Raw genomic sequence first — 25413 nt, 5'->3', positions numbered from 1 at the left:
AAAACAAGACTGACGCCAGGTATCATGCAACAAGATTTACAGTCCAGAGGGCCAGCAAGGACGAAAAAGCAAGAATTCCCCAGGTGCGTCATGATGGCCTCTGCATGAAGTCAGAATCCAAGTCTGGCCCAGATCCAAATCTGGCCTCGTCTATCATTGCAGGTTCTTCGAAGAAGAGGCAATTCAAGATTGCTTTTTTCCTTTTACTTTGTGTAGCTATCCGAACTATATCATGCGGATAAGTTCAGTTTATCCTGTTTTTTATACGAAGTTGATACCTGCATCTATGGGAATGACGATGTCATGTTCTCGTGCGCAAGGGAGATAGCTCAAATCAATTCCACGGTTTAGATGAAGAAAACTACCTAGGTGATCACGTCAAACAAACGAAAAGCCCAGTCGGCAGCCCGCGGAAGATAATCCAACGTCTGGATAGACCTCGTGATGTGATCGTTACCAAGTGCCAATCAGAGCGAGGTATATTGCACCACAGCTACATAACCAGACTGAGGAACAAGACTACCACCTGCAGCATCACCCAATAGCGGGGTTCTCCCTGCCTGCGACATGATCGACAGTGGCTTCAGCCTTATTAAAAGCGTTGGCTGTTATCCAGGGATAGTGTCATCCCTTCCAAGGTTTTGCTCACTTGGACTTGGATCAGCGAGTTTCATAACATTCAAGTGAGACACAACTATATTTCTATTGTCTGAACGTTAGGAATTCTAAGTGATGCCAGTGATGGCCACACCAATGTGTCGTGTAACTAGTGCAATAGATCATATTCGTTCGTACAACATGGTTGTCCTCGACTGATCATGTCGTGGATGGACTAGTCTATAAGAATGTTCCGACATAGCCGAGAACAAAATTCCAGAGCTGTTGGCTTTTTATTGGTTAATAGAAGCTATTGACATCAAACAAGCATGACATGAATTACCCCAGAGGCCATGCATAAAAGATGTCTGAGACCCCCAACTTTAAACATCATTGATAGATGCAAGGAGGGTGTCTTACTCTGGGAAATGAATACTGCGGGTCGCTTGCCAGATGTATGTTGTATAGTTGTCTCCGCCATTCTGAGACGGAGAAGTTAAGCTAATTGTGAGAGGTATCAAGAAGCATACATATGTATAGCATAATGTGAGATTTGATGGGAGAGTCGTAAAATGTAAAAACGTTACCGTTGAAAGCAAGGCTCTATTATCATAGTTGTCTGGGGTAGTTATTCATATGGAGGGCTGAACATGTCATATTTCGTTACTACCGCCGGACTCTGCAATAACATCTAAGTATCAAATAAACATGCCCTATACCACGCCAGATAAGCAGACCATTCGACTCCAGTGCGCCAAGCAGATATTTTCGGAACTCGCTTTTTTACCCTCACCATGTAGCATTGCCAAGGTCATGCTCTTTGATGTATTCGCTGCCCTTCTCCATGTACTCTTGCCGCGTGACTGAGGATCGGCCTAGGTCACCACCAGAAGCCCATTGTGCCGCGCCCTTCCAAGCATCGAAGACGGGGTCCGATGCCTTGCGTACATTCAATGTAGCATCGATGGGTAGGAACCCACGGACTTCCTTACGGAAGCGCTCATCGAAACCGGTGAACAACGTATTTCCTCCAGTCAAGAACACATCCTTCAAGAGAAGGGACTGGTCTGCTGGGTTGGTATAGCGTTGGTTAATGATATCCGCCACGATCTCGATCAGACCAGCCTGGTCAAGGCCAGCAATGGACGGCTGGAACACAACCTCAGGAACACGGATACGTTCCACGTTCAGATGGAGCTGGTGTGCCTCCCGCTGACTTTCCGGATCGAAAGGCCAGGGCCCGCGAAGGAACGCGTGCACAAGACTCTTTGTCCAGTCGGACTGGGCGGCGAAAGTGTTGTGCTCGCTGAATTCAGGATCGTACTCAAGGAGCTCCTTCTCCACAGAATCGAGCATACCGTTGAGATCCTCCTCCTCTTCATCGTCACTACCCTCGCCAACAGCCACAGTGCGGTAAACACCCCAGTCCTCGTCATTGGCACCGAAGTCATCGTCATCCCCGCCACGACGGCGTTTCTTAGGACCGTCCGATGCGAGGTTGGCCAACGTCTTCATACGCATCTGACTGGCCAGAGATTTGCGATTGCCAAGATCAGCCGTGAAGCGATCACGATCTTTGATTCTTTGTAGAATGTTCTGAGAAATATTAGCACGGGAATTTAAAATGTCATGCCTGGCCAGCATACCTGGCGATTGTTGCGGCGCTTTGCAATCCAGTTCTCGAAATCGTTCTCACGAGTCTCTCGGCTCAGACGCTCCTCTTCCTCAATACGAGCCTTTTCGCGCTCCTTCTCCTCCTTGGCCCGCAGCCTGGCGTCGACGTTGGACTTCATAAGACGTTGATGCCGCTTTTCCTTCAATCCGGCCTCATCCAGTTGATCGTCTGGGATATCGAGCATAGGGAATGTCATTTCCTCAGGCTGCTCCTCGGTCTCTTCAATGCCTAGGTCCTTGTTGCGCGAGCGTTTAATAGATTTCTCTAGCTCGCGAATCAATTTCTCAAGGGCAGCCTCGTCTTTCAAATCCTCCGCTTCCAGGATGCGACGAATCTCCTTCTTAGTCTCGTTGGCTAGATTATTTTGCAGGTCTTTCCAGTACTCCAGCTCTTGTTCCTTCTTGACTAGTTTCTCAAGTCTCATCCTTGCGGCTTGTTCTTGAAGGCGACGGCCGCTCTCCTTCTTGCGCTCCGCAATCCGCGCGAGCTCTTCTTCGGTCTTCTCCTGCACAATATGTTCCGTGAATGGGTACTGAATGACGCGGTCACGGTCCTCAAGTCCTGTCCAGTCGAGGAACCCATTTAACTCTCGATCGTAGTCTTGTGAGACATAACAGTGCTTGTGAACCATTTCCTCCATCTGTGCGTCCGTCAAACGAGTTGGGAAGGTCGGATACTTCAGCTTCATAAGTTTCATCAGGTATTCAGCGTTCTGCAGGCCGCCCCAGTTGAGACGAGTGCTGTTGGAGAACATGGGTTTGGAGTTCATGACCGGAATGACATGAGTGGACGTATGCGATGAATCCACAATCAAACCGTCTGTTCCCCCATTATAGCGATAGGAGAAAAGGGAATCGACACCGTAGGCCACTGATGGCGCAGAGTAGCACTCGAAGAGGATCTCATTCATCACTGAAGGAGTGTCAGCAACTACCATACTGGCCCCGGAATCGCGAGACACTCACTCTTCCTTGAATATGCCATATTGGCAATTGGCTCTGTCATCAAGATCGGGCGACCGACGCCCCCATCTGCACCGTCGACGCCCAGCTTGAGGAACAAATAGTCCAACACGCCTTCCATGACGTCCCAGTTACCGACAACACTGGAACCGGGGTCAAAACCATTGCGCAGCTGCCCCCTCGTGGTTGCATCGACGTAGGCATCGTATCCGATAAACTGACACTGGCGATTGAGCTTGCGATCACGGTATCGGCTCATGACGGGAGGTATGGCAAATCGGGGGTTTTTGTCAAAAGACCAACCGGCTTTGACGAGATGGGAGCCTGCGCATGAACCGCATTTGTTAGGAGGGTTGAATCGCAAAATATCTGGAATGCCTTACCATTGTCAATGACGATAGCGCTGGTGTCAGGATGGGCCTTGCTCTGCTGATATCCCTCGGGCTGCGGAGGGTGATAGCCCTTGAATGGAAAGTCTTGTACACCGTGGAGTCGTGGAGGAGGCTTCTCAGCTCGTTTTTCAGTGGCATTGGATGCAACCCGAGCTGGTAGCAGGGTGTGCACGGAGGTAATCGTCATGGCGGGCTGCACTCCGGAAACCAGGAGCTCTTAGGATCGGATATCGTAGATGGCGAGTAGGGCTCACTGCATGGGAAATTATGTTGGGATAGGAGGAAAACAATGGACCCGTAGAGAGGGCAGAGGATTGGCGAAGAGGCAAACGACGCAAACGCGGTTGGCGGTTGATGAGGTTTGACGGAGTTGGATCGCCAAGAATGGAGGCTATCTCGGACAGAGTACAGAGTACGGAGTACAGGGATGCAATGATTACAACCATTTACACGTGCCTACTGAATTTGGAAGAAGGTATCATTTACTAATTGTAGGCTCATCCACACATTTCTTCGTTACAGGAATTTGTTCTTCCTTGGGAATTCTTTAGGATGGGTCTTGGAGGTTCTCCGTGGCTATATGGTGTCAGAAGAGAATGTCAAAGTTGATAGACGATAATATAGGAATACATTACCTTCAAGGTGGAAGAGAACATTAGACTGGTAATTCTTGAACATCTGCGCCACGAGCTCAACATTCATGTTCTGGATGTTGACTTCCTGTGATCGGGAGTCAATAGAATGATCATATCAATGGCAGAGACTCAACCTTACCTGGAGACCTTTGTTCATGACCATAATGGCTTCATTGAGCTTCTCCTATATCAAAAATGAGCAAAACACACCTGGCAGATGTGGTTCAATCATGACATACAACGTTGGTGATGATGCGAGAAAGCAGCACCGTCTGCTGATGCTCGTGGGGACTTTCCTAAGGAGGTATCAGCATCCAGGGCCTTTCAGACCATATAAATACCAACATTTAGAAAAGAAATCGCATACCATGGCTGAATAACGAGAAACGGCGTGTTGGTGTTGGACGTTAAGATGTTTATTTGGGCTTAATCGGGATGAGATCACGTGTGGCTATACAGACTTCGCGGGCCTGAGATACTACTTGCATTGCTTTCTACGTTGATCTGACCTTGTCCGTTTGAGATCCCTCTCCAAGTGCCCTATACTATATAACCAAGTGCTGCCAACTCATCTAATATTATTTGATTACTCCCATCCCCACCCCGGTCTTGATACTTTCATCCATCCACACAGCCAAGCTTAGAGCTGTTCCCGCCTCAACCTCCCAATTGACCAGACCAGTGGCCTGAATCCTATTCAATATCATGCCTCCACCAACTCCCGCCAACGATGAAGCTCACCAGCAGCTGTTGAACTCTTTAGACATTTCACATGTCCCCAAGCCCTTCCGCAACCCTCACTGGAAACCCTCCCAGCGGCGCAACAAGAATCTCAAGCAGATCATCTCAGAGGCCTCCCGGAAGGAGGCATCAGTGATGGCAACTCAAGCCAACTCAGGCGCAACTACGCCGGGAACCTCGGGCATGGTCACTGATGGAACACAAACCCCTGCGGAAGGGGCTGGACCCAACTTATCCCAGGCCACCCAAAACCTCTCGACTCTCGTCTGGAGAAGAATGCCCGGGCGACATTCCAGACCGGGCCCGCCGTCACCTACACAAATATTGAATCAGCACCATCGTTTAACCCTGCCTACCGCCATCATTACTGCGACATCACGGGCCTGAGCGGACCATATACCGACCCCAAGACCCGGCTGCGGTATCACGACAAGGAGATCTTCAAGGTGATCCGCACTCTGGCACAAGGTGTTCCCGAAAGCTACCTGGAAGCACGCGGGGCGCACACCATTCTGAAGTAAAGGATTGGCAAGAGGCCTACTTTATTCAATTCCCAAACGAACGATCATGCGAGAATGGGTATGTAATAGGGGGAACGAATTTGGATAGTAAGAGCTCTACTAATAAATTCAACTAGACACAAATACGAATCGTCAAGAAGCGTTATGTACGACCAACACAGTCAAGCCCTTTCCACCCCACCATGCCCCTTTCGAGACAGGCTCAAGAAAACGCTCCGGCTTATTCGTGATCAATGAGTCAATCTTCGCCTTGTGCATAAGCACTCAACTATTACCGACACCCCATGGGACAGGGCACCAGTTACAGAATCCGAAGAGACTGTCGTCGCGGCGTGGCATGTACAAAATACATGTATGGAAGATTCTGCAATAGCGGGTAGCAGTATGTTTGAGCTATGCTCATCATTGTGTCTCAATACCAGTAGATTTAGAACTGAAAAAATCTACGCAATTGGAACGATCACATCATTAATGACCTTGTTCAATTGCCAATAAATTGGAGAAGACTGTAAAGGAAGAGGAGAGACGGAATGATCAGTGCGCGATATAAGCACTTTAGAGTCACCGCCTACCATTCCCGACTTGGCGCCGATTACACGGCAGAATTGTGATTTTCGAGTTGTGTTCTGTTTACGTGCCTGGAGACTTTTTGCTACCTTTTGACCCTTGTCGGGAAATTTCTAAGCTTGTGAAATTACTGTTTCAACAAAAGACTCGCTCCCGCCTTGAAACAACGCCATATCTTCGCTTCGTCTCTGCCGTATCTACCTGGCCTCTTGCCCTACCGATTCCGCAACCAAAGACCGCACTGACAAGTGTCGCGTGTTCTAACACAACGTCGAGAATATTTGCGCAACCCTCGGTACCATATATCATCACCAGTCAAGTCCGAAATAAACAAAGATGCCTAGCATGTGGTTATCAGAGAACCAGAGTCAGTCGCATACATTCTAAGCTGTGATGTTCACTGCCATGACAGTGCATGTATAGCAATCTTTGAGCATATGCTAATCTATATAATACAATATAGAGATCGGTGTGATCTTCTGCTCAGCTGGTATGAGATCGACATTTCCGGAGCAAGGATCACTTAGACCGAGAACTAACCGATTTTGCTGCTGATTAGGAGGCTTGTTCCTATTTGGAGGAGTAGTTATGTTCTTTGATCGGTCATTGTATGTCCATACCGATGTGTCGCTTTTTTCTTGAACTGAAATGAAAGCTAATACCGGTTTAATAGACTTGCTATGGGAAATGTACGCCACCATGCGCCAACGAAACTGTCACATTCAACTAACAATGCTAGATCCTGTTCCTCATCGGATTGACCCTCATTATCGGTGTCCAGAAAACCATGGTCTTCTTCACGCGCCCGCAAAAACTCAAGGGCACTGCCGCTTTCGCCGCTGGTATCCTCCTTATTCTCTTCCGCTGGCCTTTGACTGGGTTTTTGATTGAACTCTACGGCTTGTTCATTTTGTTTGGCGACTTCCTTGTCACGATCGGTCAATTTGCGGGCAACATCCCCGTGGTAGGGCCGTATATCCAGCGTGGGTTGGAAGTGCTTGCTGGCGGGAGGAGAAATGCTGAGCTTCCTGTATGAGTGTACACGAGCAGGGACTTGGTGATGAGGTTCCCCGATGCTATCCTAAAATTTGGATATGCGGACTTTATCATGTACGATCATGGGATATCAGATGCCCATCACCCTGGTTGGAGACGTCCAAGTAGGCTGTGCTATACATGTGTCACGGGATGGTACGATCCACCCATGGCCTTCAGCTTTATGTAATTAATAATGACCCTTATTGATCTTCCAGCGTTGACTTAATAGCTGGTACTCAGTTAATATGCATGTTAGAATAGAGACAAATTACATTGTGCATCATACAAATCTGGTTCGCATCCTCATATTGTGCACTGGGGACCATTCCTAGACCGACGGAGCCCATTGAGGTAAAGAGATCCAGTCACCAAAGCCAGAAAAGAAGCATAAGCGAAACAGCCCGCTGGGCTCAAGAGGGAAATAGTCAAATGCTCCTTTATTTCTTATTCTTCACAAACCCCACAACTCATCACATCATTTAGTTATCATTGCATATTTGCCAATTTACCGGGGGTTGTTGAGGTAGTCGACAAGGTTCTCGACAACGGTTGCGGCGTTGGTGGTCTGGACACTCTCGTTGTGGTGGGCAATGATGGTGCAAGAGGAGGCACGGGCAATAACGACACCCTCCTTGCCCTATATCACATACAAAGAGATTAGCACGGATTTTGATGTTATGGGTTTATATAGCGCGAGGGCTTTTTCTAGGTCGAAGAGAACGACATGCTTACCTTCTTGCCATATACACTGCGCTCGTCAGCCCTGATAGCCACGAACTTTTCACCGCAGACAGAGACGCCATTGGCAAAGGCGTTGTCACTAGAAGTGTAGGCGCTGATCAGGGAGTTGATCTCATCCTGGGAGAGCTGTATTTCGACAAAACGATAACGTTAGCGACTGTGTCGAAGTCCGTGACCCCACCCCGCACGGGGGAAAAACAACAGGCGAGCTTACCGTGAAGCCGGGGGAGGCAGCCTCAAGGCCGGAGAAGTCAGCGGCGAGAATACCAGCCTTGTCAAATTGACCTGAGCCCATCAGGCTGTGAGAAAGAAGTATGTCAGCATATGTATAGGACCTCGGGGTTGAAACAGTGAGATGAGTTGGGGTCGGTAACAATGAGGGGAATATCAGGGGCCGAGGATAGCGGTGATGTACCTGGAGTCGACATAGCCTAGTTCAAGGAGAAATCTTATGTTAGTGGACTCGAAGAAGCAAGGGTTGAACTGTCAGTCTGCAGTCTGCACTTTCGAGGTGAAACATACCTTGCCAGATTGCGGAGTGTTCGCCCATGATGACTGTAAAGAAGCTGAGACAACGCTAGAGTTGATTGAGTTAGAGGTCAGGCAATAGAAGAAGAAGAAGAAGAAGAAGGGAGAAAGGGTGCACACCTTTTGAATGTACAGAAAAAGGAGAGCTGGGAGAAGAGGAGTTAGTGGGGGGAGAAGAAGTCGTGGCGGTCGGGAGAGGACCCCGCCATGACGATCCCACCGTTTGCAACTGACTTGGGATACCAAGCTTATACATTTGTTTATTTTACTGATTCATTTTCGAATATACTATTCATTTCATCTATGTCTGGTTAGGACATTATAACCTGTACATGTATATAGGATGTAGGTGTGTATAGTCCGATATTCTCTTTTAACTATACCAAGTAGCGGTGGGAGATGTCAACAATATACAGAATAGCTTAACATCAACACATTTTTGGATGTGTCTATCCAAAACACTCATAATGATATGTATGACATACATATAGCATCCCGCTACCAGTCCAGTCCAGCCAGCCCAGTCCAGTCAGCTCAGTCGCTTTATGTACCGTCGATCATCACGGGACTCGATCATGACAATGGCTGCCTTAATGCCTTAGTGCCTGAATGCCTTACTGTCTGAATCTGAGAACTTCAAATTTGACCGCTACTCCATTGTTAGTTAGTTCGTTACTTCAACTAATGACTAGTCTGTTTAGGACATCTTCTCGGCTAATATCCGGCACTTTTGAGACATACCATTGGAACCAGAGATAGCCTTGGCATCACGTCGAATTGACCACTCATAATCCAAAATCGGAGAATTCACGACCTTCATGAGCCGTGCATATGTGGGCAAGTTCTATCAATGCTACTCCGGACTGCTCCAGCGGCTGAATCGCCCCCTGATTCAAGGGTAAAACGCCGAATAAAACGCCCTTGTCTCAATTTTGGCCAGATGAAACACGCCTCCTACATTTGGCTCCCCTTTCCTACGTGGTAGCGAGCTAATCAATCCGCGACCGATGCACTCATTCGTCCCGTGGGAAATAAGCATCTCACACAGGTTTGATATTAGCGCTGAGACACCCCTCAAATTCCGCAAAAGAGTGGAATTTTGGGCTTGTTTCCTATGTTTTGGTTCGGTCCCAGACTACCTCTAGCAGATTTGAGCAATTAATTTGTCTCATTTACATGGTTTTTGAATGCTCCACTCAATTTATTCGACCTTTTCATTAATATACTGGGCTACCTAGGTATACCCTTCAAGTTCTGTTCTGTTTTTCTTTGATTTTTGCTGGCCTTCTGGAAGGCCCATCTCTTATTTACCTGGAAATTTTTTTTCTAATATCATTCTCTTACCTTTCTTCTTCTTTATTCTTTACACTCACTTTATACTGCATGTTGGCTGGATTCCAATATACTAGTAAGAGAGATGGCACGGGTATGACGGCAGTCCAGTCTCGCACTCAACCAAAGGAGACCATCTCGTTTCCTGTTTTGACCTATAGCGATGCCTTGCCACGGAGTGACCTTCACGCTCTTGATGAGACCTCACATCAACCAGCTCATCCAATGGTTGGGCAGTGGGATTTCAGCCAGCCCTCTACGGGAGATGGGTGGTTCAGAAAGCCACCCCCGGACCAAGGTGCTACTTTCGACTTTCGCATAACCGCGCCACCAGATGAAGCCATTCCCACTCGACCAGACCGTGCCCAAACCGAGCAACACATGATTGGCATTGCGTTGGGTAGTCCCGGCATGTTAAACAAAGACGGGCCTCTACCGCCACCCAGATTTGATACATCCACTTTTGCAGAAAGAGATCCAGGCCATAAACCCAGCAAGTGGAAGAAGATCGGCGGGTTCTTCAAGGCAAAGAATGCGCTTACACCACTCCCGAATAGCACTCAAGAAAGCGAGGCCAAGCCACAAGGCCACGGTTATAAACTACCAGAGAAGCCGCAGAAGGCAAGACTGAGAAAGAACTCGACGGAGGAGTGGCCGAAAATTGAGATAGAGCCCAGGAAGGTCCCTGTCCGAAGCGATCGAACTCCCCAGCGGAGTCGGACTATTTCACTCGGGAACCAGCCACCCAAGAATGAACCAAGTTCCCAGGGCCTCTTATTGAGTGTCGACATCCCAGACGTTCAGATGGAGCGGTACAGTGTCATGTTTAGCAATGTCGTCAACAAGAACCAACAACCCTCACTGCTGGCCAGGAGGGCCAAAACATTAGACAATCTTCGCGTGCCTGATGCAAATGTATGGATTTTCATCGATTGGAGACTCGTACGAAACTAACTATGCACTGGTATAGGGTTTCCTAAAATCACCTGCACCACCTCCAATGCCCCAACGCCGGGCAACATCACCAGCGCAATCAAGCTTCACTTTATTTCCAGCTTCACAGCCTTCGAAAGCGGCCCAGGTACTCGGCACGCAGAACTTTTCCCGTGGACCGAACCAACTGGTGAGAGCAAACACGCTCCCTGTCGAAAGCCCATCGAAGATGCCTACGCCACAGCTCCGTCATGGTTCAAACATGGGCAGTTTGTCATCGTTCGAGTCACCCGTCATCCCGAACCTTTTCTCGGAGCGTTCCAATACCCCACGGTCCTCTAATAGTTATGACAAGCCTCTTCCTGCTATCAAGCCGGAGCCACACACTACAGCTACTCCATTACAGAAGAGTGCTCAGCCAGAAAAGAAAACTCCATCCCCACAGAAGACCCGGTCACAACAGAGCGTCCAACCGCAAAATATTGTCGTTACAAAGCCGGTTGCTCACCCCCGGATTCATCCACAGCCGAGGAAGGATTCGCTGCCGCGAGCGGTAGAAAGACAGCCTCGGGATACTTCACCACAAAACAAGACCACCCAACATCAGCCCAATAAGACACCAAACCACCACAGAACCAACGATTCAGTGCGACCGCGTCTCACAGTTCAAACGGAAGGCAGACCACACCTACCCGCAAAGGACACACTATCTAGCAGTCCATCTCGAAGCTCTCCTTCATCGCTGAACCCGACCCAGGACAAGATTGACCGAATCATGTCCCCACTATCAGCCTCAACTGGTCCCAGATCCGGTGTATCTCCTAGATCCGGCGTGTCGCCAGCAGATTCTATGCGTATGCCATTCACCGATGCTGCCGAGACCTTTGATACCGCTGAACAGGAGCCTGAGCCTGCACCCGAGCCTCGGCGTCCTATCCCAAGGGTTGAGGTCTCAATAGCACGCACTGTATCTGTCTCACGGGCAAAGCGGCAGGTTCTGGTTCCCATTGGCATGAGGATTGATCAACTAGAGCCGGAGGAGCGGGTCGTGCAGAGAAGACCTATGACCCCGCAAATTACAGATGCTCACCGGGGACATCGGCCTGGTGTCTCCCAGGAGTTGCAGATCGAGTGTCTGTGACATTCTACTGCGCCATTCTTTTCTCTTTTTAATTTTTTGGTTTTTTCGCTTCATACCTGATTCCCCCTTGCCACCTCTCGTACTTTGTTCATACGTACCTTTGGTTCTCTATAGTCTTGATACTTTCCACAACATCTTAATCCACGTCTTGAATGTCACATGTTATTCATGGCCCGCGTTTTATTCTTAGACCTCCATATCTTGCATACACTTGCTATAGTAGGTGTGTAGACTCAACAGAGCACATCGGCCAATCATTGCAAAGTCTCGTTCAATCACAGGTTCAAATGACGAATTCATATAAACCCAATTCCACTTCGTTAACTGTTTTGTCTACCTTGGCACTACCGACGTCCCTTGAGGTATGAGTCACAGGCTATCATGCACCCTTTCGGATTGGACCCACAGCATCACAATATCTAAACATTCTAGAACAAACAAATCATCTACATACTTTACTAAAGGATCCCGAAAATGGACACCCAAAAACTAGCCTCCGCCTATACACCTGCACAATCAACAAAATATCTGAACTACATCGCTCTACCAGATCAATATGCACAATATACCAACAAGCCAGACTCATTCCCCAAGACAGAAGAAGCATTGAAAGATCTCTTCCGGTGCCAGATCACTCGATTCCCATACGACAACCTGTCATGCCATTATTCTGCTACACAACTAGCAGAGATCCAACCCGACAAGATCTACACCAAACTCATCGGAAGTGACGACACAACCCCCTCCTGTCGAGGAGGCTACTGTCTGGAAGTGAGCATTTTCTTCCACCACATGCTGCGCGGCCTAGGATTCTCAGTTTACATGACTGGCGTTCGGAATCGGGACCGGATAGATGGTGTACCGCAAGGGGAATTCAAGGGATGGTAAGAAAAGCATCCAAGGCCACAAAACCAGTGACCATAAAGTGCGCATTCACGAAAGCAAGACGACTAAACGGTGGAACAAGGACACATATTGTCAACATCGTCCGTCTACCTAGCGGGTTAGAGTACCATCTAGACGCAGCGTTCGGTGGAGACGGGCCAACAAGTCCCCTGCCGCTGATCTCGGGGCAGGTAACGAAGAACCTGGGCTCACAGGAGGTGCGATTGGTTTATGGTAATATGCCGAAGCAGACACGCAAGGAGCAGAAGGTCTGGATATACCAATATCGTAATGCTGCGGATAAGCCGTGGAATTCCTTCTATTCGTTTGCGGAACTGGAGTTTTTTCAGGATGATTTCGAAGTCATGAATCGATTCACCAGTTGGGACGCTGTGCAAAAACGCAGTTTCATTGTTGTCAAGTTCATTCGAAATGGGGAGACGGCAGGATTGCCTTTGCTAGAGGGAGATGTATTGGGGAAGACGGATGATGTATTCGTTACCGGGAAGATTATGATGGTTAACAATGTCGTCAAGTTGAATATGGGTGGGAGAACGAGGATCATTGATTCATTCGAAACCCAGGAGGGGAGGCTTGAAGCGCTGAAGAAATGGTTTTCTATTTATTTGTGATGACTGGAGATCCATGCATGTATGTATTTAGGTAAATTTGGCGGTTAATGGTTTGAGCACTTGCTTCTAGTCCTTGGTAGGAACACTGGCCTCTGCCACAGTCTGTGTCTCGATGCCAGTATCCAAATTAACCTCCACATTGGAGACAGCCCATGCCATCCCAACGTATGAGTCACTGATGACTCTGATATTCACCCGAGCTGTACTGGTACTCGTGGAGCTCGCGAGGATGGCTTCCGGGAATTTGACATTGGAGCGAACAGTTAACATGCCACCCTTGTTATCGCTGACATGCCCTCCACGACTGGAACCAGCACCGTGGTTGTCCTTACCCTTGCCGTTGCCATTGCCATTGCGCTTAGATACTGGTGGCCAAGACACACGCTTCAGGCCAAGTAATTCACCATCCATGCCATTGGGCAGAGCACTGCAAACAATCAAGAAGAAGCCCTCAGTTTGTGGTTTGGGGAACCGAGGGGAATAGACTTTGCATTCGGGGGTCGTGGGCGGGTTACGCCGTGTCATAGACACTTCAATGCCCTTAGCAGAAACACTCCCAACTGAGACCGACAGTTGAGGCAGCTGGGACGTAATGCGAGTAAAGTTAAATGGAAGGTTTAATTTCTTGACCAGAGCAGCAACTGCACCAGCAGGCTGTGACGAGAGCGACACCAGAGTTCCAGGGAGACCACTGCGTGGCTTGTCAGTCGGAACGCCTGGCAGAATCGACAACGGGTGGTCTTCAGGCCAGCGCGCCGACTTGATGCATTGGAGGAGAGTCATGAGCATTTGACACGCAGGAATATACCCGAGCTCAGCCATGACATCGATTGAGGCCTGGATGATACGAATGCCTTGATCGAGCACAGATGTCTGATCACCAACATAATCAGTGATGGGAAGATCGATCCGCGACATGTAAGCCTGGAGGAGAAGGAATGCCTTGGTATGTGGGTCCCAGAGGGGCGCATCGCCCATGCAGTCAATAGATAGCGGCAAGTTCTGGGCCAACTCAGCATTTATCAGATCTTCATTGTGTCTGACAGGCAGTTCGTCGAATTCGGTTGCGGAACACATCCAGCTCAAAACATCCTGGAAAGTCGGATCACGTTTGGCATGGGACACGAGGTACCGGATCGTCTTATGCGATAGGTAGTAGTAACTCATGATCTTGCCGAAGGGAGTAGAGTCGACCTCCCCCGTGGCCGAGTCCACAAGAACACAGGACGATTCTGCGAGATCATTGAGCGACTTTCCAACCAATTCAACCATGAAATCTTGAGCTGTAGCCTGGGCTGCCATCGTGTTTTGTTCCTCGGCAGATATCTCGAGGCCGTAGTATGAGGGGTTCTTGTGCAATCGACGGAAGAAGAATGTCCAAGTCAAGTAGTCCAATGCATCTTGCTGCGTTCCAATAGTTCCAGCAGATACCTCGGCACCGAGATGGTTGTCGAGAACCTTGTGCAGCGTCGACTCGACGGGGAAACCGGTGTGGAGGAAGTGCTTGTAGAAAGCCTTCTTTGAGTCCTGGGTGAAGATGCGTGCAATACCGGACGTGTCGAACTGCGGGCGCCCGGCACGACCGAGCATTTGCAGAACATCGGTTAAGTCCATGTCCCTATAACCTTCAATCTTAGCGTCGAAGAACTGTGTTCCTTTGACCACGACAAGGTGTGCTGGAAGGTTAACACCCCAAGCAAGCGTGCTAGTCGCCACAAGAACTTGGATCTTGTTGTTGGCAAATAGTTCTTCCGCCAGTTGACGATCAGATTCAACCAAACCAGCATGATGCAAACCAATACCAAAGTTCAGGGCTTCTCTTAAGGCGTCATCTTTCACCCGCGCGAGGTTTAACTCCAGATCATCTTCAGACATTCTCACAAATCGACGAGGATTGTCCTCCATACCGCAGTAATTGATCAAATCCTTAGCAGTCAGGCGCGTTTGTCGGCGAGAAGCAACGAAGACAATAACTGGTTTCTCTGGTGAGTGATTCTTGATCGCGAGGAAAGTTGGACGATTCATTGACTGCATCAAGGGACAGAAACCACGCTGTTCAGGGAACCCATCGATGAAAATCTCAAGAGGGACCGGGCGAACTGAATGACGGAAGTTATATAGACCTTCTTTGACACCAAGCCAGTTGGCCAAATCAGAAGCATTGGCACAGGCGGTGGACATGCCCATCAGTCGAACGGATCCTTTTGATTGAGAAGCGATATAGTTCATTCGGGAAACAATAATTTCCAAAATGGGACCTCGATCACCGCCGAGCAAGTGAATTTCATCGATAATCACGAGGCTCACTTTCCTGACGTAGTCACGGGTCTGCCAACTACGTGAGATACCGTCCCATTTCTCAGGTGTGGTGATAATGATATCGGCGTCCCGAATAGTACGTGTGTCAGGTGTATTGTCACCTGTCAATTCAACAAGCTTCAGACCCATCTGTCTGGTGAGACGCTTACGCCAATCTTGAACTCGTTCACGGACCAAAGCCTTCATTGGTGCAATGTAGACAACCTTGGAGCCGGGTTTCTCACGGAAAGCCCACCACATTGCCAGCTCAGCTGCAACGGTCTTTCCACTACCAGTTGGAGAACCAAGGAGAACGTTGGCTGGTGTGTGGTAAAGGAGATGGAAGATCTGTGTTTGCATGGGATTGAAGAATTGGAAGCGCTGCCCATATATTTCCTCAAGAATGGGATTCTTGAGAGCCGATATAGGCAGTGGCTGGAGATTGAGTAGATCAGTATACACGCTTTCAGTGTCCGGTCGAATGAGGTGCTGGAAAGAAACTGGGCTAACGGTTTCAGCACCCAGCCAGCGATCAGAAATCACACGAATGTAGATTTGACTGGGAAGGGGATCAGACAGCGGAATAGTGAAGTTGAGCTCATGGTCAGCGTAAAGCTTCTTCCGGCTCAGGATGAAGTACTCGTGATGATAGATTTCTGATGTTTCCGAGTTCTCAACCCAGACCCAGAAGGATTCGGATGCTCCGTGGTGACGATCATTCCAGGTGAACTCGGGGTAGATGGAAAGGCGAATACGAAGCACGTCGCGGTTAAGGGGTGCAATCTCGGTCTCAACACTCAGAGTTGGGAAACTGTCCAGGAGCTTGGACAATGTGTTACCCATGCGGTGGTTATGAACAAGTTGGCCAATCTCCGCAGGCTCCATTTCTTTCATCGACTCGATGGAGGTAGTTGGAAGCTTTTCGTCGAGGTTACGTAGAATCGGCTGGGGCAAGTCGAACTGACGGAAAGGGTGATCAAAGGGCCATATCTGTTTCTCAATAGACTTGCAAAGAGACAACAGAACCTGGCATTGATAGCCCCAGCGACGATTCAACGCAATCATGAAGAGAGCACGGCAGATACGTGCCGCGTTTTGGGCAACATATCCAGTATCGGAGGCTAAAGCAAAGTCCTCAATCTTGGCGCGAGAGATATAGGCTTGCAACAAGAGGTTTGTCTTTGCATGCGGCGTATCGTTTCCTCCGGCAACCTCAGTCTGCGCAACTTCATCGCGCAGTCGCTGAAGCTCTTTCGACTCGGTGTCCCTAGATTGGATGTTGTCGAATTCTCCACTCATACTGATCATCTTGAGTACATCTGCCTCACCAGATCGTGGACGCATCATGTCATTGAAAATCTCGACACTGGTTTGCAATACGTAGTATTGACTCGCAATGCGGCCCACATCCTTGGCCTTGAGATCTTCGGTCTTGTCGTTGAAGATGATCATCTGACTCTTTTGTAGCACCCGCGCTGCTTGCAAGATCAACTGCCTCCGCCTTTGAACCAACATTGGGTCATCGCGTAACTCGGCAAACTCGATTCCATAGTTTCTCGGCTCACGTTTCATGCGCACATAGAGGTACGAGTAGCCAAGCCATTGTACAGCCTCTGGAACAGAGGTGACTGTTCCAAGCGAGATTTCAGCATTCAAGTTGTCCACAAGTCGACTAGAGAAGCGCGACTCAATGGGCTGCTGCGCAGTCACAGCAGATAGGTAGTGGTTCAACTTGTCATGGGTAGTACAGATAAATCCAATACCTGTGTCCTGGAATTGTGGACGACCTGCACGACCAAAGATTTGCATAACATCGAGAATGCTAAGATCAATGAATTTACCCTCTTGGGGGTTATACAACTGAGTACCTTTGATAACAACCGCGGCTGCGGGAAGGTTGACACCCCAGGCTAGGGTGGCTGTACAGCACAGTACCTTGATTAGACCTTCTGAGAACATCCGCTCCATCAGATTTCGGTCGCTTCGAGTCATTCCGGCATGATGAGTTCCAAATCCGCTGGCGAAGAGGTCTCGCAATTCACGCGCACGCGCGTGTTTCATGTCACGAAGGGCGTTGGAATAGTTTTCATGGTCATGACAGCTGAATAAGTCTTCCCGGCCCTCCTCTGCAGCTAACTGCATAAGCATCCTGGCAGTCATTACGGTATCTTTGCGGGAGTGGACGAAAACCATGACTTGGTGGCCTCTCTCCATCATATCGCGAACCTTCTCATAGGCAACAGAGTCAATGTTGTCACGAGACTGTTTGGAGCCGGGCTTTCCTTTGACGCCGATGAAGTGTTGCTCAAGAGGCACGGGTCGGAATGATTGATCGAAGAAGAACATGCCGGCCATTTTGTTCACTTTCAAGAAGTCCGCCACATCGGTATAGTTCGGAAGGGTGGCTGATAGGCCAATAATACGAATTAGTGACTGTGTGCTTTCGACCTGACGTTGGGTTCGAGCGACCAAGGATTCGATGACCGCTCCTCGCTCATCGTGCAACATGTGGACTTCGTCAATAATCAGAAGGCGGACTTTCTGAACAAGCTCTGTGTCTCCGGTGCTTTTCCGCGTTACGACATCCCATTTCTCAGGGGTAGTAACGATGATCTGGGTTTCAACGATCTCCCGCTTGGTCAACTGCATATCACCGGTCAGTTCGCGGACCTTGATCCCCAACCAGGCTAAACGTTTTCCGAGTTTCTCCGTCACCTCAGCAGCCAAAGCCTTCATGGGAGCAACATAGACGATCTTGAAATCGTCAACTTGAACAGTGAACTCCGTCGCTTCTGGGTTTTCCAACGGATTGGGAGATGTGTTCTTTCCCACGGCATTGAGAACAGTCAACATTGCGGCATCCGTTTTACCAGCACCAGTCGGCGCGCAAATAAGCATATTTTCGTTTGTTTTGTATGCAACATCGTAGAGCAAGCTTTGCATACGATTCAGGGTTTTATAACCCTTGAAAGTACCCCGACAAAGGCCATCCATTTCAGCGATCTCCACTAGTTTCCGGCCCTTTCCAAGTGTTCCAACCTTCGACGCCGGAATCGCGAATTCAGTGTATTTCGGTTCCTCGATCTGCTCGCTTCCCAGAGGCAGCCCATATTTCCTTCCATTAGCAGAAAGTGTATTTCCGGAGGTGTGTTGCTTGAAAACATGCGGGTAGGAGGGTTCCGATCGTGTCTGGGCCGGCATCAAGGCTGCATGCTTATGTTCAAAGTCGCGCTGTCGCAGAGCATGTTCTCTCTCTGCTCGCGTTTGGAGTCTGCCTGCCATGAGCCCATCTGTCTGGGATTCCAAGCGGGGTCCCTTGTCCGACAGAATTTCTCCTCGGTGTGCAATCAGCTCAATCACCAGATCCAGGTCATCGAATCCAACAACCTCGGCTAAAGACATTTGTAGCTCCTCGTCGTTGCTGTCAGCAGCCAGAGTGGCGATGACTTGCTGAGCAAGCTCTGTCGCATCCATAGTTGAGTTTCGTATGGCCAAATCCTGACACTTGTCTTCCAGCCAGAACCGATTGTAAGAGGTCCCCGGCGCGAGATGAAGTTCATCGAGTCCATGCAAGTCGTCCAGGTCATCCGAAGTTTCATCGTCAGAGCTGATGATATCCCACACATCATCATTTGTTCCGGGAGACGAGTAGTCGTCGTCAATGTCTAGATCAATATCGCTTCCATAACTGATCAATTCATGAGGAATGGGTTGGGGGAGCTTCAGATCAGCAATAGCCTGGCGCATGGCTGCTAGTTGCGTCAGCCATTGCGACTCGGTAGCTGCGATGCTGTCCATTTTTGACCAGATATAACTGTTCAGTTGACCTAATGACCAAGAAGTGATAAGCCAAGCAACAAAGAATGTAGGGAATGAGGGGATAAGCTGGGCCAAAAGGAGTTATAGGGCAGGTCTGCAGGGCTCAGTCGGTCGCATGACAAGAGCGGTGTGCTACTCATGCCTCAGGCCACAATGCGGAGGGTCCAGTGCATCATTGTTATCGGCAACTCAGGAGCCTCTGTTTTAGGCTTAACACTTGTCACTCTGCTTTGTCCCTTCAGCTGATCATACAGCTGACCTCCTACGATAAAGAAGTTGCCTGGTTTTTTTGACACTAGAGTAATTCTCGATACGCAACTACTACAACCCGACGCCCCACTACCCTCGACAGCTACTTGCCTCCTTGTCCTCGGGCGGACAACCACGCTGTCACCATGAAGATTCTTTATATGGGCGTATGTTTCATTGCAGTTTGGATTTAACTCAATATAGGCTTCGATACGGTACTTATCATCTATAAATCTTGCAGGTTTTCCGGAACGACACGCAGCCAGCTCTCCAGCTATGCGGGGAAAAGGACCTCAGCAGGTAGTTTCATATGCGCGCTGCAACTCACTGGAACGTCTCGCTAATTATTAATAGCTTTTCGCGCTTCACTCGTCAGAAGTATGCTCACACATCCTCTCTTGGTCCGATATGGTTAGGTCACTAACCGCCACCCGCTCAACAGCTACGATGAATTTCTGATGCTCTTCACCCGAACCGTGGCCGAGAAGACAAAGCCAGGCCAACGACAGGATATTGAGGAGAAGGCCTACACATTCCACGCCTACGGACGGACAGAGGGTGTTGCCGGTGTTATTGTGACAGACGGGGACTACCCTGCCTTAGTGGCCCACCAGCTTTTGGGCAAGATCGTGGACGAGTTCCTTGCGAAACACCCACGTACTGCCTTCTCCGACCCCTCTTTGCGTGAGAATGCCTGCCCCCTGCCGCAACTGAAGGAATATATCGTCAAGTACCAGGACCCAAGCCAGGCCGACAGCATCATGAAGATCCAGCAGGAGCTTGACGAAACCAAGATTGTCCTTCACAAGACGGTATGCTCTTATATTTGTATGAGCTCACTCCATGTGCTAACTGTTTACAGATCGAAAGTGTTCTGGAGCGCGGTGAGAAGATTGACTCCTTGGTCCAGAAGAGTGATGGGCTGTCAGCTCAAAGCAAGATGTTCTATACCCAGGTATGTGAATCAAATGTTGCCTTCGTCTGAATGTGCTAACACAACCAAACCTAGGCCAAGAAGCAGAACTCTTGCTGTGTTGTCATGTGAACCAGAATTAGCGGTACATGGTGTATTCGATTATGACGCCTTGTTCTTGGATTTAACTTGTGTAATCAGACGCTGAAACGATGCATTTATTTGCTATTGTATTTGCTCTCATCTTTCTATGACTATATATATCTGTGTCAAGTTCTCTCAATTAGGAGGATGTCTTTGACTGTTTTTGTTCTTCTGTGAAGTCTTTTGCCATAAACCTCGGGGGGGATCTTAGGAACTGGACATATTCTGAGAAAGTCCTAATAAATGGCCAACTACAGGCTACCACAACGGCAAAGGACCGTAGAGTATGAAAGATAACCGACATATGTAGATCGTAGATCGTGATCAAGTATAGCTGAGCCTAAGACTCTGTGAAGCACAAGTGGCGTTCCTAGCCACCTGGGCCCGGGTTCGCATTACGGGGCCTCGGGCCGTTCCACCCTCTGAAGGTTGCATCGTAACTTTGACTTGGTCCTTCAAGTGAAGCGCGTCGAGATAGTCCGTATGCATCTTGTCTCGCTTACCCCTTGCTCGCCCTTTTCGTCCTGAAGACTCTTCTCCTCTTGAGCAACGTGCCCACTGGCGGCCTTCTCTACAGAAACGGCATGTCAGCCCATAAAAAGGGTATGAGTCTTCGTCCCAGGGCCTTCTTGTGGCTCAGACCTGAGATATCGCTTGCTGCCTTCAACATTTTCCCGGAATACATTAGGCAGGGCTGAGAGCTGCCGGGGAGTAGGCTGGTCCAGCCATTCCACATGCATTTGGTTTTAGAGCTCCAGGATATGGCCGGGAACGTGGTCGCACTTTCCCTCTTGGAGAACTTTCTCCATGAATCCAGGTCCATTCCCAGAGAAGTCCTTCTCTTCAAACTGCACCCCATAATGGTTCAGCTGGACCGGCCAAAACTGAGATTATCCCTGAATGCTTTCTGCCCTTTGTGAAAATTTGGGTACAAACATGCTTCGAAGGTGAGAACCTTCGATTCGATCCATCGGACAGGGCTCTGGTCGGAAGCGGCCGAGTCCGTAGACAAAACCGTCCCGGTGGGATATCTTTGTAATCTTCCGCAGACATGGTGAAAACTTACTATATATGTAAGGTATGTCACAATTAGCGGACTCGTCATTTCCTGGGTCGTGTCAAGACGTCAGTTGGGAGTGCTCCCTTGTGATCACTTAGACTGATTTGGGTCTGATGTGCTGGAAAAGATACCTGACAAGAATGACGATGATGACGGAGAAGGAGGAAGGAGAGGCGGAGGCAGCGTGTACTAGTAGAGATATTGAGGTACTGGTCTTTTCAGGTTTGTGGTGGCTCCCCTCTGTACAATTTGTGACGCGCCTTCCTTTCGGAAACACCATTGCTTCTGGACCACAATCCCATTTCTATAGCTACCTAAGGGAGATATCCATAGATTATGGATAGCAAACATGTATAGTTAGTATACAAAGAGACCTTGGGACCTGGAGCCTCCGCACGCCGTCTTCGAATTCTATAGCGAGACAATCTTGAATTATGTGGTTGAAATGATTATATAGGAGAGAGCCACCTACATATGTAACCTTGGACGTTACCTACGTAGGTACCTAGCTAGGTATTTGAGGCTGAAGAGGAGATGACTCATTGATACTAGTGTTGTACAGATCTCAGATCTGAACTCCTACCTCGTAGATCGATGGCTTGGCGATCCGTTCGCGGGTCGGGACGAGGCCGACGATCTTGTGGTGCAAACGTTTTCCAGAAAACCTATAGGGAGTACGGTTCCTTATCCGCAATGCTATCTTGGACCATTAATTATCTAAATATCTAGGTTATATGTTGAATACAACTTCTTTTTATCCCTAGGCGATAGTAAATCCAACATACTCCAGGGGGTCATACTTGGCCCCCTAAAACTCGTCAGAAATAGAACTACCACCCGGGCTGGACTATCCACCCAAAGAAACACAGCATGTCTATTCCCGCTGAGCTTCCTTTACATATAACAACAAGGGATGGTTCACAGTATCATACCCAGCAGGCCCCTGAAATCTATGATTTCAAATTGCTAGCCTGTGGAAGTACAGGCTTCGCAGCGGGTGGACTTATCCAGAAAACGGGATAACGGCGTTGGATATTGTTCATGATCAGAGCCACAGCCAGGATCATAGTCGACAAAAGTAATACAACTGGCAGATAATACCAAGATAGTGCCCACACAGCTTCGTCCACTGCTGGAAGGAGGGCCGTGGCGCCGGCTGGAGGATGAGTTGTCTCGGTGACCTGCATAACAACAACAGCAACAGCGGATGAAAGCGAAGCGGCGACCCAGCGCAAAGAATTGAACTTTTCCTCATTGGGTATTAAGCTGAAGAGTTTCGTGACGCATATGCCCACTAAAGCACTCAAAAAATGACCACCGATTAGTGCTCGTGGCTGGGCTAGAGGGCTCTCAATAGCACCGTACACAAGGACTGCTGATGCTCCCTGCTTGTGAATGAGAATTTGACAAGTGCACGTGGAAAAAGGGAGACGCACGTAAGAAGCAATGATACCCGGCACGCCACGTTCAATGAAGTAGGAAGAGTAATTGAATATAGCCTGTACCACACTTAGACCACAGAATGCGGCTATAAATGACCACAAGTGGACGAGATATTTCGGAGGAGGCTTTGGTGCATTCTCACGATAGCCCAGCCAGTGGCTAATGGACTGAGGAAAGCGAGCCAAGAACTCTTTCTCGGAGATCATTATTAGACTCTTGGGAACGAAAATAAGAAACAATCAGAATCTGGGATTCAGATAAGATGCAAATTGAGAAAAAGACTCGAGCAGAAAATGAACAAGGGGTCATGCGATGCACATTTCTTTCGTCGAAGAAGGGCTATAAGGACCATGATTATCACCGTAGGACACTTGTCCCGGATCCCGGCAAACTCCTGGCGCTAGGGATCGGACTTGTAGGTGACCGGGATTTGTAAACAAATACCTCTTCTCTACCAAATCCCGGGGAAATGCCCATAAAGTGACAAAATTGGGATCCCCAATCCCTGTTGTTCGAGAAATCCGAGCCGACGGCTGCCTCCGACAAATGCACAAGCGGGCCAGTCAACCTATTTCCGCGGGCCGAGTTGGGAATCTGGTAGGGGACCTTATTATTCTTCCTCTGCGTAGTCGGCGACATCCTAGCGCCTTGGCATGCAGGAGTCGATCACCGTTGCCAATTCAAGCCCAATTCGCCTCACCGATGTCTGGATAAGACCCTCCGTGTACTTTATCTTGTTCACTTGGAACATCGCAAAAGGGTTCATGATTTCCCTCGCAACATATGTGAAAGTTAGCTCACTGTCTACGATAATTGCATCTCTTACGGGTTCTCGATGTGCGGGAATATACACGAAGTTAGTGAAATTTCCCATATTTGTAACTGATTTAATGATTGAGGTAGTCTTTGGCTTTGATCCATTGTTGTCTCCCGAGCATCTCTAGCGGCAAATTATACAGTACGTCTATGCAATATGATTGTTAAAATGGGAATTGCTATTACCTGCACACTGAAGTCACATTCTTCATTAGAAACTGCACGCTTCAGCCGAGAGCAGATCCTCGATATGCTTAAACAGCAAGATGACTGCCTACTAGTGTTTGATTGCCCTTGCTCAGTTCAGAACACGCAAGAGACATTGGAATATGCTTACCGGCTGCGTGTGGTCGTGTGGTAGAAGGACATGTTGACTGAAATCACAGCTTCAGACTGTATCATCAACTGGTAAGATTTCATCAACTGTCTGGTGGGGAATGAATTGCTTAGGCTATGCCCAGCACGCAAGTTGAGATTTGAGAGTAAATTATACCAAGAGTAATTAATCCCAGGGGTATTTCTTATGCGGAACCACATTAATTCTCGGATCCGAACGCATGTTTGTCGCTATTCGGATAGGCTATCTGTTGATAGCCTATAGCCTACAATCGGACAGTGTATTGGTCCATTACTATAATGTGGGAAATCCAGTAGGCTATACGAAATAAACTGTTCGTTGCGAGATGAAGTAATAGTAACTTGTACTACATTTTATCCGACCTGTCTTCTATATAAACCCCGAAGAATTTCGCGAAGTCTCCGTCACTACAACCAGAAAAGCTCGAAACCATTAGAATTCCAACATGCAGGAACCGACCTATGACCCCAGGTAAGTAAATTACCGAACCAAGTTGCAGTTGGAAGTTAATTAAAGAAACAGCCGCCCGATGCCCTCGCTAGAGATTGCCTACTCATACAAGCTGGTCGGCATCCCGAACAAGACTATCGTCAGCCTGCGCATCGAATTTCCACCCAACGGATCAACTCCCCCCATCGGCATGGGGGCGCGAACGTTGGCGCTTATGTCCTTAAAGGAACGCTCCTTAATAAAATGAACGAAGAGCCTATGAAAACGATTGAAGAGGGTGGAAGCTGGTTTGAAGCACCTGGGTGTCATCATCGCATCAGCGATAATGCTAGCAAGACCGAGCCCGCCACGCTCATTGCTACCATGCTGACGGACACTGAAGTGTTTGAGAGGGACGGTATGGGGGCGCTTATCCAGATTGACGAGGAGTATCGGTAATATGACTAGCCGAGGATTGTAGCGATCGATAGCACATTACCTGTCGAAGAATCCATGAATATAAGCATATAATCAGGGGAGTAAAATCTGTATAGATTTTATTAT

At 48.6% G+C, this 25413-nt stretch overlaps 12 protein-coding genes across 12 annotated transcripts; 6 read left to right on the top strand and 6 right to left on the bottom strand.

Annotated features, from left to right (window-relative positions):
• Positions 1 to 1386: 1386 nt before the first annotated feature.
• N7519_002954 (actin-related protein ARP5) lies at positions 1387 to 3813 on the bottom strand (the record flags this gene model as incomplete). Its single annotated transcript, XM_057289732.1, has 4 exons — positions 1387 to 2193; positions 2244 to 3184; positions 3238 to 3558; positions 3618 to 3813. The coding sequence occupies 4 exons, from the start codon at positions 3811 to 3813 to the stop codon at positions 1387 to 1389; spliced, it is 2265 nt and encodes a 754-aa protein (XP_057150934.1).
• A 360-nt stretch (positions 3814 to 4173) lies between these two features.
• N7519_002953 (DASH complex subunit DAD4) lies at positions 4174 to 4631 on the bottom strand (the record flags this gene model as incomplete). The annotated part of the gene is made up of 5 exons (XM_057289731.1): positions 4174 to 4202; positions 4262 to 4346; positions 4401 to 4445; positions 4501 to 4557; positions 4629 to 4631. The coding sequence occupies 5 exons, from the start codon at positions 4629 to 4631 to the stop codon at positions 4174 to 4176; spliced, it is 219 nt and encodes a 72-aa protein (XP_057150933.1).
• A 335-nt stretch (positions 4632 to 4966) lies between these two features.
• N7519_002952 (uncharacterized protein) lies at positions 4967 to 5523 on the top strand (the record flags this gene model as incomplete). Its single annotated transcript, XM_057289730.1, is given in 2 exon segments — positions 4967 to 5266; positions 5278 to 5523. 2 exon segments carry the CDS (start codon positions 4967 to 4969, stop codon positions 5521 to 5523), a joined length of 546 nt encoding a protein of 181 aa, XP_057150932.1.
• A 903-nt stretch (positions 5524 to 6426) lies between these two features.
• Positions 6427 to 7126, top strand: N7519_002951 (uncharacterized protein; the record flags this gene model as incomplete). Its single annotated transcript, XM_057289729.1, has 5 exons — positions 6427 to 6457; positions 6554 to 6580; positions 6650 to 6698; positions 6764 to 6779; positions 6830 to 7126. The coding sequence occupies 5 exons, from the start codon at positions 6427 to 6429 to the stop codon at positions 7124 to 7126; spliced, it is 420 nt and encodes a 139-aa protein (XP_057150931.1).
• Positions 7127 to 7633: 507 nt separating this feature from the next.
• Positions 7634 to 8419, bottom strand: pfy1 (profilin; the record flags this gene model as incomplete). Its single annotated transcript, XM_057289728.1, has 5 exons — positions 7634 to 7765; positions 7861 to 7995; positions 8084 to 8168; positions 8285 to 8300; positions 8392 to 8419. The coding sequence occupies 5 exons, from the start codon at positions 8417 to 8419 to the stop codon at positions 7634 to 7636; spliced, it is 396 nt and encodes a 131-aa protein (XP_057150930.1).
• A 1361-nt stretch (positions 8420 to 9780) lies between these two features.
• On the top strand, positions 9781 to 11803 carry N7519_002949 (uncharacterized protein; the record flags this gene model as incomplete). Its single annotated transcript, XM_057289727.1, has 2 exons — positions 9781 to 10644; positions 10700 to 11803. The coding sequence occupies 2 exons, from the start codon at positions 9781 to 9783 to the stop codon at positions 11801 to 11803; spliced, it is 1968 nt and encodes a 655-aa protein (XP_057150929.1).
• Positions 11804 to 12277: 474 nt separating this feature from the next.
• Positions 12278 to 13320, top strand: N7519_002948 (uncharacterized protein; the record flags this gene model as incomplete). The annotated part of the gene is made up of 2 exons (XM_057289726.1): positions 12278 to 12687; positions 12771 to 13320. The coding sequence occupies 2 exons, from the start codon at positions 12278 to 12280 to the stop codon at positions 13318 to 13320; spliced, it is 960 nt and encodes a 319-aa protein (XP_057150928.1).
• Positions 13321 to 13386: 66 nt separating this feature from the next.
• On the bottom strand, positions 13387 to 19416 carry N7519_002947 (RNA helicase SLH1; the record flags this gene model as incomplete). The annotated part of the gene is made up of 1 exon (XM_057289725.1): positions 13387 to 19416. The coding sequence occupies one exon, from the start codon at positions 19414 to 19416 to the stop codon at positions 13387 to 13389; it is 6030 nt and encodes a 2009-aa protein (XP_057150927.1).
• Positions 19417 to 19832: 416 nt separating this feature from the next.
• On the top strand, positions 19833 to 20731 carry N7519_002946 (palmitoyltransferase YKT6; the record flags this gene model as incomplete). Its single annotated transcript, XM_057289724.1, has 6 exons — positions 19833 to 19853; positions 19928 to 19986; positions 20041 to 20064; positions 20129 to 20498; positions 20549 to 20641; positions 20696 to 20731. The coding sequence occupies 6 exons, from the start codon at positions 19833 to 19835 to the stop codon at positions 20729 to 20731; spliced, it is 603 nt and encodes a 200-aa protein (XP_057150926.1).
• A 758-nt stretch (positions 20732 to 21489) lies between these two features.
• N7519_002945 (uncharacterized protein) lies at positions 21490 to 21796 on the bottom strand (the record flags this gene model as incomplete). The annotated part of the gene is made up of 2 exons (XM_057289723.1): positions 21490 to 21627; positions 21680 to 21796. The coding sequence occupies 2 exons, from the start codon at positions 21794 to 21796 to the stop codon at positions 21490 to 21492; spliced, it is 255 nt and encodes an 84-aa protein (XP_057150925.1).
• Positions 21797 to 22753: 957 nt separating this feature from the next.
• On the bottom strand, positions 22754 to 23452 carry N7519_002944 (HPP family protein; the record flags this gene model as incomplete). Its single annotated transcript, XM_057289722.1, has 2 exons — positions 22754 to 23188; positions 23240 to 23452. 2 exons carry the CDS (start codon positions 23450 to 23452, stop codon positions 22754 to 22756), a joined length of 648 nt encoding a protein of 215 aa, XP_057150924.1.
• A 1413-nt stretch (positions 23453 to 24865) lies between these two features.
• N7519_002943 (cupin domain-containing protein) lies at positions 24866 to 25308 on the top strand (the record flags this gene model as incomplete). The annotated part of the gene is made up of 2 exons (XM_057289721.1): positions 24866 to 24891; positions 24963 to 25308. The coding sequence occupies 2 exons, from the start codon at positions 24866 to 24868 to the stop codon at positions 25306 to 25308; spliced, it is 372 nt and encodes a 123-aa protein (XP_057150923.1).
• Between the last annotated feature and the right edge of the window lie 105 nt (positions 25309 to 25413).

This window comes from Penicillium mononematosum, assembly GCF_028829835.1.
Source record: "Penicillium mononematosum strain IBT 11891 chromosome Unknown utg000002l:1.0-8112719.0:1.0-8118358.0, whole genome shotgun sequence".
Taxonomy (NCBI): Eukaryota; Fungi; Ascomycota; class Eurotiomycetes; order Eurotiales; family Aspergillaceae; genus Penicillium; species Penicillium mononematosum.
Note: the sequence above shows the minus strand (reverse complement) of the source record. Positions and strands in the feature narration are given on the sequence as shown.